The sequence below is a fragment of the Poeciliopsis prolifica genome, unplaced genomic scaffold (assembly GCF_027474105.1).
Source record: "Poeciliopsis prolifica strain line A6 unplaced genomic scaffold, Auburn_PproV2 SCAFFOLD006, whole genome shotgun sequence".
NCBI classification, from domain to species: domain Eukaryota; kingdom Metazoa; phylum Chordata; class Actinopteri; order Cyprinodontiformes; family Poeciliidae; genus Poeciliopsis; species Poeciliopsis prolifica.
This window is the reverse complement of record NW_026562381.1, coordinates 6,919,223-6,936,263: the sequence shown is the minus strand read 5'-3', so window position 1 is coordinate 6,936,263 and position 17,041 is coordinate 6,919,223. Positions and strand designations below refer to the sequence as shown.

The 17,041-nt window shown below is 35.1% G+C and overlaps 1 protein-coding gene across 1 annotated transcript in view; it reads left to right on the top strand.

Annotated features, from left to right (window-relative positions):
• Positions 1-17,041, top strand: part of LOC129360421 (LIM domain-binding protein 2-like) — an 89,879-nt gene that overhangs the window by 16,269 nt on the left and 56,569 nt on the right. The window contains 1 exon segment of the mRNA XM_055030626.1: positions 6,638-6,740. Coding sequence (XP_054886601.1) covers positions 6,638-6,740 — 103 coding nt within the window.

Sequence of the window (17,041 nt, the reverse complement as noted above, 5' to 3'; positions counted from 1 at the left end):
AGTAAGTCCAAACCAAGTCAGCCTATTTTTGTTATTGTTTCTCTAACAAATATTAACTGTAGAGTTTTCAAAACAATATTGGTTGTTTTTTTAGGAAGCTATAAAAAAAAAATAACAGAGCAGCATCATTACATGGAGGAAAATAGCTACAATTGTATTCAAAAAGTCATATTAAGAATAAATAATAAATAACATTTTTAGTAGCTTGGGAGCTGCTACTGACAGTTTTTATACTTAGTATTTTTGTGTGTATTGCAAAACTGTAGCTTTTTCTTTTACACATTATTTTATTGACCAGTGAATCTGGGTTTCATTAACAATCTGTTTTTGACACCTTTTAACACGATCCACAGTAACAAAAGTCTGTAATATCACCTAGCTGTGATCTGAATGTTACAAATATGTGAGCATAACCCAAAAAAGAGATTAAAAAAGATGCCGGAGATAAATTTTTATACATTTTGTTCCCACTGGATTAACTGGAACCACATTAAAATATCTCTTTGTCCAAATTATGGGTAAACTAGCTTATCACTGTTTTCATAAACATATTTTATTAAGACATGGAAATGACAGAAAATTACTCTGGAATAACATCATATAAAAAAATCCAGAATAAAAAAAGAGCAATCATGCCACTATATGGTAAATTATATATGCATGCAACTGGATTATTGATGATCTTCTCATGGAACCAACAGTGAAAAACATCTTAAAAAATTAGAAACATTTTTCCAGATTGCTGTGACGTGTGGTTAATATCAATCAAATATAATTGATTTCAAAGTGCTGGTAAAAATATTTTCTCCTTGATTGTCATAGTTGACATTGTCAGATTTTAATGATAGATTAAAAATTATTTAGCAAGAAATATATTTTCTGCTATAAGGTTTGTGAAAATAGGAACCTTTGTCCCAACTAATGTTTTCAAAAATCTGGACTAAATGTCTAAGGAGAGCAAGTTATCGAAGAAAACAGTTCCTGCCTTGATTGGAGGACAGAAACTTTCTGTCAACTTGTTTGTAGCTCTTGGGATTCAATCAGAAGTTCTTTTCATTATTAAGCACATTTGTAAATTACGCAAATTACACAAAGACTGTAATGTAAGTGACTTGGCACAAATCCTTTGCGTTTATTGTCAACTTATGTTCTTCAATGAGCTGCAACGATTGTGATTCTTTTTTTTTTTTTTTTTGGCCGCTGTACATTTTTCTTTACACAACAGTCAGCTGCACTATGAACTATTCAAAAGCTGAATAGGATCTCAGTCATTGGTAATTCTGCAAGGTCAGGCCTTTGACACGCCTATACTCTTGAAGCCTTTTTTGACACAAGGGGCTGAAGGCGATAACAAAAAGATTCGGACTGACAAAAGCTTCCTGGGAAACCAGTCCATGTTAAACAGAGGCAGTGGGAAAAAGTGAATGCAAGCATGTTTATAGTACATTGTTCTCTTTGAAAGCATGCCGGTTTGTTTGTGTATATATGCATCTCTTAAGGCATGCTTGAGTGTTTTCATGAAACTCTGACTGCCTTTCCATTCTGTATGGATGTTTCTTTATGCCAGGACTTAACCCTCAGCTCTGTTGCTATTTACTGAGGATCCTTACTATGTTGTCCGTCCAATCCACTTGATTCCCTGTAAATCCCCTGGGACTGGCCTGTGCTGGTGATTTGTGGTTGGCTAGTGGGCAATTGACACATTGATAAATCCCCCTCAGATGGGGTGCGATTCATTTGAATCAATAGAGCCTTATCTTCTGACGGGCGTCAAGGCCGTCACGGCTGCGACTGTGTCAGTTCACCTAAGGTCCCTTGGAGTCAGCCTGATTTGTTGCTTTTGACAACAAACATCGTCATGCCACGTGGTTCGTCAGAGAGTCCACGGGCGTGAATGAAGGCAGGATGTTGTCTGTCACTGGGTAGCAGCAAGGAGGACGGGAGACAGCGAGAAGGAGACAGATGTGAGAAGAGGCAGAGAAATATAAAAATAGAGTCTAGCAGCGGAGAGTGAGGACGGCTTTTTTAAAATAGTAAATAATTATTACAAAATGAAATCAAAACTACTTACACTCTTCATTGCATCAGGCTGTGATTCTTCTCTGAGGCTGGTTTAGTTTCAGATGTTGGTTTGTGTTTTCTGGCCTCCAGTTTCTCCTCTCTTCTAGATCTCGAGTTTAATCTGGCCAGTCTGGCGGCTCAGCTTTGCACAAGTCGTAATTCAGTGTCACACCAGGAGGAAGCTGTGAGGCAACTCCACTCTGCCTCTCAATTCTAAGCAGGACTTCATCTTGTTATAGTGGGACACATACAGCTGCAGGTTTGGTCTGATCTTTGGTATCAAGGTAAATACATGAATTTGAAAAACAGGCTTTCAAAAACTTTTAATCCTACTGGTTACTGTTTGATGATGCAGTTGGTGTGTTGTATCGCAGCTACAGAAAATATTCAAAATTCTGCACATTTACTTGAAAATTATAACTGTAGTTTGTTGTAGATTTTAATTACATTATTAAATCAGTAAATCAATATGCTAGATTGTTAGTGCAGTATAGCAGCAGTAGGAGTTTAATTGTGTTGAATGCTGAAGCTAAATTCTGCTCATGAGCATGAAATTTGCTGGTTATTTTCAGATTCCTCTGTTGTCTGCATCGGGAGACTTTTCAATAAAGACACAAACAAAACCACATCGTCTGTGGCTGAACCCTGCTGCGCCAAAAGCGGCTAATGGAGACAAAACAATAGACATTGTTGTCATCTCTGCTTCTATGTGAACTGCTCTCTTTCTTTAGGGTGGTCTCAGGCCTGAGTCAAATAGTGGGCAGGTGCCAAAATGAGCTGTATTGAGTTTGAGTGGACAACATTGTTTTTTGGAATGCTTTGGTTCAGAAAAATATTGAAAACAGGAAGAGAAATGAAAACTATTTGTGGAAAAGTAGCATGTAACTAATACCAAAAGAAAGAGGTTTTCTGTAATGCAAACAAGTTCAGTAACCAGTTCTCATCATTCAGACCTAAACTTAGGTCTATCATGTGTTTATGAAATACCTTTGTTAAACTCCAGCAGTGACTCCTGTGAAATTTCTGTTTGGTTCAGGAAAACATCTGGAGATCCTTACATAAAGAATAATACATAAAAAATGTTTGATTCAAGAATTAATCACAAAGCTGTGATTAAATCTTAAATTCACATTACATCATAAGACCAAGAACAGCTCCATTTGACAAAATTTGATGGGAGAACAATATTCGATTGTTCGAATTATGAACTTTAATTTTATTATGTTTAAAGCCCATGCCTGCATTGAAAAAATGTCATTAAGTGTGTTAATATTGTGTGTTTTCTAATGAAGGAAAAACTTATTTTTAGGTTTTACATAATGAAAATCATCAAATTCTGAAAAATGGAAAATGAATTTGGAATGGAATAGATTGGAATTGGGGAACAAATGAAAAGATTTTATAGGGCCTTAGTTTAGTCAGTTCTCTGAAATCAGACTGTGCCATTTTTCACACTTTGTATTGTAACAGGATTCCCTTCATGTTTTGTGTTAAACTGCAGTTTACGGTCAGTTTACATGGGTTCTTTATTCCTGTGTGTGAAAAAGGTTCTTTTTATTTTTAGGTTTGGGGCATGAGTTCCTCAACTTTCTGCAAAGTTTTTCTATAAAATCAGAATGCTCACCAAACTTTACTGCAAAGATTTGTTTTGTTGTGTTACAAACACAGTTCTCTAATAAAAAAAATGTTTTTTTATTATTATTATTGCAAAATAATGTAATAAAAGATATTTAAATTTTTTATTACAATAAATGAGATTTGGACACTTGAACATGATGTTTGAGAATTCCTCTTTAAACAAATGTAAAATTTGGCCTTAAGACACATTGATATGATGCACAGTATGATTTCCTATCTTTAAAATATTATGACAACAAATTATTTGCAATAATATATCAGAAAGTTAATTTGTTTTGACTTTCTTAAAAGTCGTAGCTTTTCAGCAGCAGGATGGTTGAGGGCTGCTGGGTGAGTGGAGTGAACATGTTGGTTACCCTTCACTTGACTGTCATTCCCGGGAGTGCCTGCCTCCTCCTGCTGCTGGATTATGAGGTGAACTCCGTCTGAATACCGACCAGCACCGGATTCGGTCTCACTCTCTCTCCATCTCTTTTGTCCCAATGTGCCACTCTTCTCTGTCTTTCTGAAATAGATGTATTCACATGACACCACACACATGCTGGCTGATCACACCTGCTGATTCTCACAGTGTGACACACACACAAAAACACTCGGCATTGCATGCAGCTCATCCCCAGCGGACAGATAGTCTGGGCCGTACGTTAGCTTACCAGATTCAATTTATTTTTCTGAATTTTTTTTTAAAGTGAGAATGAACTCAGACAAACTCCTGGCATGTAATCAATTATCAGTTTGTTTTACTGTGTAACACTGAGGGGGAGTGATGTATTTTTGCACTGTTGGGGTGAGCAATTACTCTGATTGACCCAGTGGGAGCACTATAATTACAGGTCAATAGTGTCCTTTTAAAGGTGATGTCTTTGGCTCAGTTTGTGGCAACAAAACAAGTGACTATGGAGCACAGATGCTCAAGTTTTTGCTTAAGGACATTTTTTAATATTTTCTAGTTCATGCAAAAATTTTATTTATTATTTGTGTATTTTAATCAATTTTCAACATTTTTGTAACTAATTAATGAAGCAAACAAATGAAATATGTATTGCTTTCAGCTTTCCGATCTAAAGGTTTGCAGCTGGTGTCTTGGTAGTTCGAATTTAAAGAAATACGTCTGAAAAGTGGAAATCAAACTTTATGAATATGTCCTTAATGCAGTTTTCTAAACTTGACTGAATCATAATTATTTCTTTTAAAAGGTGCTGCTTTTTACCAAAACATTTAGCTTTATCTTGTCCAAAAGTTGAAATGTACAAAAGTTGTACAAAAACTTGCAAGATCTTATGATAGATGTTAATGCTGAAAAAAATGAGAGTTTGCAGTGATTAAAGCTCTCGCTTGTGGAATCTCATTGCTTACCACCAGTTCATGATCATCTGTTGATTACCCGGCTTGATTTGGGTTATGTTCCGGGACTGCGCACCACGTGCCCTCCTCTTTGCATCGGGTTTGCCGCGGATGAGACACGCTGACCCACAGGGCGCTCCGGTCACCGCTCATCAGGCCTGACACTGCTCGATGGTGACAACGCTAATTGTCAACATCTGGGAAGTGCTTGCTATTCTTCAGCTCCTGCGCAGACTGAAACGTGGGGATGTGTCATAACATGTCAGAGTAAATTAGCATCAGCTTAACGTCACTGGTGGAAGAGGGAGGTTGGGGAATAGGGGTTATCCTGCCAGAATTATCATGAGCTTTTCTGCAGAAGATGCATAGTGAAAAATTACATTTACCAGAGCCAGTGCTAGAAGTACTTTACCGAAGTTCCCCACATTCTCCTCTTATTGCTACTGCTAAAGTTGCTATTTACTATACTTTTGTTGCTACTGTCAAAGTTATTAAAATTATTAACAGTCAACAACCTTAAGGCTTGAGCTGGAGATGTGTTGTTTATCTTGAGAAAAATACTGCATATTTTACTGCATGTTGGTTTTAAAAACAACCATTTAAAATATACAAACTTCAAACTTCTAATAGCTTTAAGTTAATAAAATAAACAGGAAATACTGCTGTTGAAATGTATTATTTTTATTAGTAGTTTAGTTTTATATTGATACTTACAGGAGAATCTCAGTAAATCAGAATATCATAAAACATTAATGCCAGAACTGTTGGTCAAAAATAAAACCCACAAATATCGTTTGCACATATAAATGACAAAGGCAAAACAAGTCATGAAGACTGCTTGGTAGTTTTTCAGGTAACTTTGGGAGCTGACAAAGTTTATGTCAGTTAACAAATTATTCAGGTTACCTGAACTAGTAGCTGGGCAGCCGTAGGTGTTTTATTAAGCCAACAAATAGGCTAAAAATGTACACTGCTGCCAGGCAGCTTTTGTTCAAAATCAGTGGTACTTTGAAAGAATTGATGCGCATACTTCCTATTATTTTGCCTGGATACAGTAGCACCTTGATGATGATGTCTTTCTCTCAGCAAAGGGAAAATAGTTGGAAAACTCCTCCTGGATTACAACATTCAGCAACATGTGGGGGAGGGGAAACACCCCTTCTAGAGGTGTAATTAGGAAGTTCTGTCTTTTATGGAGTTATATGTTTTCTGATTTACACTTTTTATTTCTGTTCCAGCAGGTTTAATACTAATTAAAGTCTTGTAAAACTGTGGTTCAAACACATTATTTAATTTTAACAAATTCAAATATAAAATTTGAGATTATTATGTTTTTTCATGCGATAAACAAAGCTGTCACATTATACTACAAAAAAAAATGTTAGATTAGGAAGAATCAGTTTTGAATTTGTGTAAAAATGCAACAAACTTGTTGAAGATTATGGGTTGGTAAATGTTTCCTATACGACACTGAAGCAATACAAACCTGTTGGTACCTTGTGGTACATCATATGCCTACAAATCTAGACAAAAACTGGGTTTTTAGTAATTAAAATCTAGACTAAAACTTTGGATTCTGTTTTTCTTTTCACAGGAAAGCGACAGTTTGTGGTGGGACGCCTTTGCTACAGAGTTTTTTGAAGAAGATGCTACCCTCACACTCTCCTTCTGCCTCGAAGATGGACCAAAGAGATACAGTAAGAATACTGCAGGCATCTCTTTTTCTAAAATTAATTTAAACATGTTGTGTTTGTTAGAATGAACTGGATAATTGTGAAACTGTTTCATTGTCAAGACTCCTTTTGTTGAGACATTCAACGTGTTACATGCTGGTTTTCCTGCTGTTTTACTTTTACGAGCTTCATATTTTCCACTTTATGAGTCATTGCTGTGCTAATCTGCATCTTGTGAAAATCTTCCCAATTCAATTTATCATCATTAGTATTATTGCCATCTATCAATTTGGTGGATTTTTATGACATTGTAGGAGGCAAAGTTGAAAACAGGTTGTGAAGCAAAGCTGTTTTACAGAAAGTCTTAGCCTTCACATACATTGAGACTTCTGTCTGTGGAGTTCATGATTCCTTCAAATGATTTTTTTGCCGAAGTGAAAAAAAAAATACACATTGTATTTTTACTTCTCTTTAACCTGCTCCTTCCTTTACCAAGTTTCCAGTCAAATAATTGATTTCTTACTCTCCCAAAATACCTCTATAACACCTCACTGAAAACAACAAAAAAAAAATGTGTGAACTTTCTCAGTAAAGATTTTTACCTCTGAAACAATATTTTTTCCACATAGCATTCTGCTCTGTGTCCCTGAGAAAATTGCTGTCTCTCTCTCCAGCTTTTACTCTGCATGTGTTTGAGTATTGATGCAATGTCACACCCAACTACTGGCAACCTATTTCTAAAAATTTCATCACAGGTCTAATATATGGGTTTCACTTTCACAAATTATTTTTTTCATGGAGACCCTGTTTAGCTGTAGAAAATTGTTTACATGTAAAAAAAGCTACATTTTAATTGGAAAAATATAGATGTTTTTTTCATTGGAAAAGCTTTTGATGTTTGGTGAAATATACATATAATACATATACCAAACTAATACTGGTATATTAGTTTGTATAAAACAATCTTACTAGCATGAATTTGGCTTCCAAATTCTGCAGATCTCAAAGTCTCAAGAACATTGTTGTGGTAAGGCAGGAGGTACAGGATAAATAACTAAATAGATGGCAGGAGTCAAAGTTTCCCAGCAGAACATTGCCCCAAACACAACACAATGTCTCTGCCTGTTTTGGTCTGTTTTGTCACCATAGTCCATCTTGGTTCCATGTGTTTCCCTTCTGACAGACTCAGATGCACCTGGGCGTCCATAAGACAGAAAAGAGCACATGATTCATCAGATCAGGACACCTTGTTACGTTTCTCCATGTTGTGTTTATAATGCATTGTTGATATTTTTGGCAGTATACATGGGTCAGCACTGACTGATCTGTAGATATGTATATAATAAACCACTTGGCATTCATGTTTACCCATCCTTCTGGGTTCTAGTACATCAACTTTGAGGACATTTTCTTTTACTGAATAATTTATCCCACTGACATGAAAAGATAATCAGGGATATTTACGTTTTCAGTTGGTAGTCATAATTCTCAGCCTGTTCAGTGTATGCTGGATCTTGTTTATCTTTTTCACCTTGAGGATTTATAGACTCATTCATTTAGATCTGAAAAGTTTGCTACGTTTCTGTTTCTGAACTAAGTTTTGAACTCAAGAAACATCAGAACTTCATGTTGTACATTTTGTCAGATGAACTGCAAAGCAGATGCTCTGACTGAGTTTGTGATTTTGTTTCCTCCATCTCATTTGCATGTTTTGTTCTGAAACATATTCGAAATCACACAGACATAGATAAGGATGTGGTGCATTGAAATGGCCAGATGTGTGAGTGGCGTCGGCTGCGTTTGTTATTGTGTGTCGCAGCTCACCGGCGGAGGAGGAGAAGGAAGCGAGAGCAGAGATACATGCAGTGGAGGAGTGTTGTTAGCTGGGCTCAGCTTTGCTTTTCAAATGTAAAAATAAAAATCCCCACCGGTGTAGAGATGGTAACCCTGTTCCCCCGGGAACAGGAGGCTTAACACCATGGCAATGATGACTCACCTACAGTTGCAAGCTTTTGTCGATTCACATTCAGGTGTGCTAAGTTGCACACATGTTCACTCAAACACCGTCACCTTAAAATGCGTTCCAATTTTACTAGTTTGTCGAAGAAAAGCAAAAAATTGAAAATTGTTGTCCAAGACTGTGCATAACCATAAATTACATAAATTACAGTTAAAGGGATGTTCTTATGACCAACTTTAGTGTTTAACGTCTGCTGATTGGAGATTTGGTCTCTGGTCGCAGTCACAGCTTTGAACAATTTGACTCTTCAAGGAGAAAATCTTTGTAGCTTTCAGAAAACAACATCATGTCAGATATTCAACTTATTAAAATGACAATAAATACACCAAAAGGTAATAGTTTCTTATGGTATCTAACTTAATGAATGAGAATAACTCACTATTTTGGGGGGTTTGCATGACATGTCTTGGTTGGCTTGTTGCTATTCTTTTCTTAGGATGTTATTCCATTTTGTCTCCATACTTTTTACACTGAAACATTATCTGCACAAGAGCAGAAAAGCCTGTGTAGCATAATAATAACAACATGAACAATAAAAAAAAACTAAAATCTCATGTTTTTGTGTAGATTGTTAATGGAAAATATGACTCTGAAACGTTTCAGAAAGTGTCCAGCTGCTTCAACCATGAGTGCTAGTACGCTCACCAAATCACTGGAAGGGCCACAAATGGCCCCTGGTCACATTCTGGATACCTCTGCTTTAAATTTTTTAAAACACAGTTTTAGTCTGGGGGAGTTAGGGACACATTAGGAAAAAGGAGATTAATCTGGAGTTTAGCATTCACCAGCTACATCTAATATTGTTTCTTGATTGCTTATTGCCTCTTGAATGTGATTGGTCTTCTCTTTGCAGTGCCACCTGTTTTAAATGAATCCACATTTGTCCTGATTCAGATATCTCTAAGAAAACCCATACATTTTGCTGATTTGTACACAGCCCTGTTTCAAAAACCAAAAAGAAAATTGTTAAAATGAAGTTCCACATTTTCTTAGACTTCTCTCTTCCAGCCTGAATTCTCTGTGGCAACCTGGAAAAAGAGACATGTTTGTTCCGATGAACGGAAAAGTTTCATCCCAATGAATCCCAGCAATGGAGAAAAGAGATTTTCTTCTTTTGTTCACTGAACAGCTTTCCACCAAATTTAAGAAGTTTCAGATTGAAAGACTTAACTTTAACAAATAAACCTCGATACATCTTTGGACCAAATCTACATAATCAAGAGAGAAAAACTAAATATATTGCTACAATTCTCATAAAGGCATTACTTTTTGATGATTTATATGAGTTTTATAGCTAGTACTATAAGATTGTTTTTTTTTTTTTCCCATCACCCTCTATTTCTATATTTTCCAATTTGCAGCTCAGTAGGGCTGGGTGATATGGCTTAAAAAAAATCTAATTGATGAAACAAAATTAGATTAACTAATCAATCGATTTATCACCCGGCCCTACAGCTCAGATAAATGTTTTTAAGATCCTTCTTCTGCATTTAGTCTTCATACTTAAGCTTAGTTGCTCTCTCATAGCAAACAGAAAAGCATGTAAATGTGCCTGCCAGTGACCTCATCCTGAATTAATCCTATAGCTTCCAGCTGTGAAAAGCGCTTAAGACTTGTAGCTACTGTCATGCAGGTCAGAACAATACTGGCCAGTGTGGGAAGTGCTTAGTGGTGGCTCAGAAGCAGCCATGCTGCAAAACAAAAGGTTGTGACTTACTGCAGTGGAACAACTGTATGGATTCTAAATATAAACTGCAGGTATAAAATCAAGAGATTAAAACTGATTATGCCGGAGATTATTTTAGCTCCTCTTTGTCAGGTTTATAGTGTTTCTGCTGAAAAATTAAATATATCTTTAAAACGTAAATGAATCAAGAGAAAATGTTTTAGTTTGAATACAGCTTCACTTTTAAGGCATATTTATTTGTGTTTTTGTTAGTTTTTATTTGCTTATTATTTCTAACCCAGTACATTTATAATTCCACACATTGTGTGACGGATAAAGGCTTAAAAATAAAAATTCCAATCCTTTTTGGAATTCAATCGTATTTGTTTGAGTGGCTTACATGATAATTACAAAGAAACATTTCTTTTACTCCAGTCTGAGGTGCTCTAATTTCATAACGTTCAGTGTAGCAAAAATTAGAAAAGCTAATTTACCTAATCTGTTTCTTTATTGCCAGGACCGGAGTTTCATAACTCGTCTCCAGCTGCTGTTAAACGGGGCTTCTCAAAGGAAATAGCTCATATTGAAAATAACCGCTGTAACTACTGGAAGTTTTCTTCATGAGCACTCAGTGTGCCTTTTTTATACTTTCATTTTGAAATCAGCTTAGAATGTTTGGGTAAGGAAAAAATCTTTTTTTGAAGTCTAAAGTAGAATATCTTTTATTGTCAGGTGAATATTTCACTTTGAGGGTCAGTAGTATATGTGGGATTTTCACAACATTTTTATAGATACCTCTGGATTTGCATTGTATCTTTCTGGCTTTGTTGGACAACAATTACTGACAATATTGATTTCAGAGATGCTTGTGGTTTAATCATTTTTGCTGGACAAAAACAATTGTCAGAAATTCATTTGCAAACTTGCAAAACAGATCAGTCTGTCAGAACATTTTTGCCAGATTTAGAAACATGTGATGTGATGCTAGCACCAATAAACCGTGTTTCACAAAACCAATTAAGATGTGCATCAGCAACAGGTTCCCCTGCGACTCTGCAAGAATAAACGGCATTGGATGGATGGATGCACAAAAGCATGACAATGAAATTTGTTTTTTGATGCTGAATTAAGTATTGATGATCTTTCATTTACAAATGTTAAAATTTTTTAACTTATATACAGAGCAATGTAAAAATCAGCCAATAATGAACTATTTTTGATATATGATATTTTTATTTATTTATTTAAGTTTATTTGATAGGGACAGACACACACTGACATAGACAAACTGCACAAAACAGCAGGCCAATATTTGCATCATAGTGCAATAGCAACAGCTAATTCATAGCACTTGTCCCTAGATGGGCTTCTAAAAAGTACCTTTATCAATACATTTTCGACATTTGCTTACATCCATTCGTTGTCTTTCATTTATCTTTTCCTGAATATTTGGTATAGTGTAAAAAGACAGCAAATAATTTAATAAGAAATATTTACTTCACTAAAAACATAAATATGCATTAATGGTTAAATAAAATCGAGAAGAGAGTTGAAGTAAATTTTCTAATTTATTCAAAACAGAAATGCTTTTATTTTTAAGAAGTAATATTTTTAATGTTTGCTTAATCCCATTCTCAAATTGTCTGTTTCTTTTTACTACATTGCATAAAACTGGACTTTTTGTTCTTTATTCTGCTTAATCTAAGACTTGAAAATATTAGAAAACCAATATTTAAATCTGAATTTAAAATGTTTGTCCTGAAGTCTAATTAATGAACATGTTCAAAACGTAGCTATGAGTTACAAAATAAAGTGTGAGGCATGAGAAAAAGCGAAGACGCAAAAAAGTAGCGAGAAGGGATTTTATTTTGAAAACCCAGAAATGATGCTCTAATGACACAAATCTGTCAAGTCTCAAACCTTCAGTTGAGTCCAAGTCAAATCTCAAGTGATTCAAGTACAACTCTTCCAAGTTGCATATTTTAGTCCATATTCCTGTTGAGTAGTAATGTGGTATAGGATAAAATTATCTATTCAGTTCTTAAATATTTAAAATATTTAAAATATATTATATGCAGAAATTACCCAAAGCAGCATGAACAGCATTTTCTTTGTGAAATGACGTATATGAGTCTGAGATTCTCCAGAACCTGAACTCAAGGCTCTTTAATCATTTCCACCTTGTTCTACTAATAAAAATCTGATTTTACCAGATCACCAGTGCCTGCTAATTGTAATCTTCATATATGAGCCACAATTACAACAGAAAAGAACATAAGATGATTATTCAGACGGATTGTATTGTTTGTTGCCTCACCTTCTCCCTTCTTAGATCTGAGCACTAAATATGAGCTCTGAGACTTTTCTGCCTCTCATATGACATAATATTTTATAGTTTCATTTCAAGTAGAAGCTAATAAAGATGTGTATTTTCAAGATAGTGTGATTGATTAATTTTAATCAGTGTTCTCATTGGAGACATGTTTCCATCAAAATGTCTATAGTCATGCATCAATTAGTACCGGCTATTGTTTTGTACTTTTTTATGTTTAAAACTTAGTTTAATTATGTCTTAATTCACAGTGGTCTGAACACTTGGCTGGGTATCTTGCCTCGCTTTACAGTCTATGAAGCATCTGATGAAAGCTGCGCTCTATGATGCAATCAAAGAGCAAGGCTCATTTTAGAAGAAGTTCAAACAAGAAACAGAAAACTTTGCATGTTTCGTGGGCTGGTTGAGGGCAAACTGCAAAAAAAAAAAAAAGTTCTCAATGCGTTTGCAATTCATCTTGTTATCTGGCATTGTGGGTCGCAATTATTGCAGCGATGAAATGACCACGGCTAATTCTCTTTTAGCAAGCATAGGGACATAATGAGGAGGCAGAAAAGACAAGGGAGCCACTTTATTACATGAGAAGGAATGAGCCAAAGCACCTCTGCCTTGAAGTCAGATTAGGAATGAACAAAACAATGGCTTTTACTGAGAATAGAACATTTTGATCAATAAGCAGAACCACTGAGTTCTGCAATATTTTGTGTATTATAGTCATTTCAATATGTTGAATATTTAGCATATTTATAATCACTCTAAAATCTGCATGTAGCCCAGATTTAATATTGCTATATATATTGCAAATGAACATATATTTTTTTGGAAAATTGAACGTTTTCCTCTTCCTACCAAAAATTACAGCGAGTTGCTGAAGGATTTACATTTTCTGTAGAAATAAATAATCTAGCTTATTCATAAAAACAGTTGATATAGTTTAAAAGAAAAACATAAGAAGTAAACAAACTTCCATCTTCACTCCCTTCTCTACCACCACACAAGATTAGAGCCATCAAGTGATAAAGGATAATGATCAAGTTCTGCAATATTAATGATAGGAAAAGAGAAGTCGTAATGTATGGATTAGAGTGCTCATGATGACTTTATGTAGTCATGTAGAACAGATCTGATATTCAAAACACATGCATTTGACATGGTTTTTAACTTTTTAATGTATATAAATGTATTTATTGCAGCGCTTCCCAGCCCTGGTCCCTAAGGTACACAACGCTGCATGTTTTAGATGTTTCCTGCTTCAGCACACCTGATTTCAGTTAATAGCTGATTAACAGGCCCTCGCTCAGCTACATTTATCTGAATAAAGTGTTAGACCAAGGAAACATCTGAAACATCCAGGGCAGTGTGTCTCGAGGAGCATATTGAAAAACAGATTCATTAGAATATACATTAAACATGCCGGAGCCCACAAGTGTCTAAATTTTCTGCGATGTGGACAAAACCTAATATTTTAGTCAAAAACATTTATCTGAAAGATTAAAAATATGCTAAAATAAATTAATTGCAAATGTTTAGTAAGGGCAAATATTATATCTTGTTCAGCATAGTTTAATTAAAGAAAATACTTCCTGATTTTAATTGGATATCAATTTGATGGCAAAATGTTGTAAAATATTTACGCAATAATTCACAATATTATGATTTTTGTTTATTTTTATTGTTTTAATGAGGACAGTTTTGTGCTGCAGCAAGTAGCAGCCTTAACGAATGTTAAATTTCATATTTAAATAGAAATCAATAATAAAAGGAGAACTGCAACATTTTTGAAAATTCAGGGTCACTTTGTTAATATAAACTACATATTGACAACATCTTTATGAAAAGTAGGAAAATTAATTTTAAAAAATTTACATTTTCTTAATGTTTTGGAATCAAAAATACAAATCAAAAATATTTTTTCTGCAATGCTCTATAAGAAAGTTTTTTTTTTTTTTGGCTTCCAGAGTGCACAATAACCAATTATTTTCTTGCAGATTGTCATATGAAAATATTAATGGCCAGCTTAAGTTAGAACAATGTTTGTAGAAACCCCCACTTCACTGTTAAGCACTATATTTTTGCACTGTACGATATTAGAATGATGTTTTTATGCATATCGATTATGTATTATGACAGCGTTCAATCCATGCAGTAATTTGAATGTGGCTGTGTATGTAGTCCTGCATACCTTTTATCCATTTTCATGTCTGTTTTTAAGCTTTAGCAACAACAAATGTTTGCATGTCTTATTGAATGGTTTGTGAGTTAAAGGTATCTTGGTGCTTCTGTGGTGGCGGTTGTTTTGAAAGGAAGGAGGAGAGAAGGGGGAGCGGGTGGTGGTGTTCGACTGTGCTTTAGAGAGATGGAAAGGATTGAAGGTGTAGAGCCGTGATTGACAGGTGGGATGATGCGGCCCTGGCTCAGCTGCAGCACCGAGGTGTAGGCTGTTACTGATTGACAGTCGAGCCCAGACTGGGAACCTGGATTGGCCACAAAGAAAGAGAAGATGGAGAGAAAGAGCTGCAGAGGAGAGAGAAAAATCATACATTCCAACATAAATATCCAGCCTTAACGCTTTGCTGTGTAGTCTGCTTCAGAATAGTTCAACACTGCCATCTATTGTAAACCAAGCTCGTCCTATTTTAATGATATCACTGACAGCTGTCTTCCTATCCAGCATGCTTCTATGTCTTTGGCTGCAGTGAAAAAAGTTATTGAAAGCAGAGATACAAATAGTGAGAGGATTGAATGACAGTGAGGCTGTCAGAAAACATAGAATGAGTAACTAAAGGAAAGAAATGTTTGGATAAGAACTTTATCGCAGAAAGAAGAATGTTTGCAGTTTATTTAAGCTTCAAACATGTAACCAGGTTTTAAAGTGGTTTAAAAGATAGTAATATTGAACTAATGGAAACAATGTTTATCAAATGTAATTTTATTCAGAGAACAACATCGGAAATCTTGTGCCAAAAACTTAAAAGGTTGTGTTAGTTAATTGTTTAAGTCTAGAGGTTAGAAGCCAGGACGAGGGTGAAAATTAAATAAAAATCAAAATGTTACTCTTAAAGGTTATTATATTTCCTTCCATTTTGTCTGATAAGGAAGTATACTGAAAATACCTTGGAGGTGTTGACAAAAAAATATCCTATTTGCTAAATATTTCCAAACTCTGTAAAGTTTGGATTTAATTTGAGAGATCTAAGATGCAAGATATAAAATTCAGTGGTATTAAAAGTTGTCTGCGTTCGCACCCTAAAATAAAAGCTGTTATTCTTCCATTTCACCCCTCTCAGACCGTTACCTCTTGCTCGTGCAGGCTCACAGGCTCATTCCTCACAAGTCCTGCTTGTCGTGACTTCTTCAGAAAGCCCTTCTGCCCTCTACTGTAGGGAGAACAAGATGCATGCAGACTTTTCACATCCAAAGAGAAGATGCCAATGCTCTCTATCATCTCTTCAAGTCTTAATTTAGTGGCTTTAAAGTGAGAATAAAATTATTTTTTACAATCTAAAAAAAGAAAGGATAGTTTTTTTTCTGTACTTCAAGAGAGATGTTACTGAGTGCAGTGATTCCAATCAGAGAGCAGAGAAAAGATCTGAATGAAAATGTATTTTAGCTTTTCTATTGTGGTGTTTAACTAGAATGCTGTACTAATATTTTGCTCTGTAAGAAATATGCCTAATATAGGATGAGCTCTAGTTAGATTATTTATTTTTGAATCTAATTTGCTGAAAATATGTGTTTGAAAGTTACTGCCCCCTGCAGAGTTGTTTTGTGAATCAGTATTCCGATAGTATCAGCTTGTTTTTACGCTGAGAGAAACACTCACTGCATCCCAACAGATCTCTCTTTCGCCTTTAATGGGTCCATCTTCTCCTCTGATAGACTATTTATGTTTTTGTTTTTTTTTTGCACTTGAACTCCCAACTTTTAAAATCAGACCTTCTGTGTTTTTGTTTTATTTAAGGATCATCCACCAGGGAGAAATTTAAGCTTCAGGATTTGCATTAAAATATAACCTTCTCGTTAGTCCTAAAGATTTTGTCAGATCAGTTCTCATGCATTATCCATTTCACAGCAGAGGCATAAAAATGGATTGTGGCAATCATGATCACATTTAGATGCCTTCTAAAGCTTGTTTGTTTGTCTTTTTCCATGAGATCCAAACATTTAGGTTATTATAAAATCTGAATTACAAAGAGCAACTGAAAAAGTTTAAACCTTTTATAAGATGTGCTACTCTTCTGAAAGACAAAGCTGTTTGTCTTCTGTCAAAAAACAAGAAAAAAAAACATATTCTAGCAGCAGTTGAT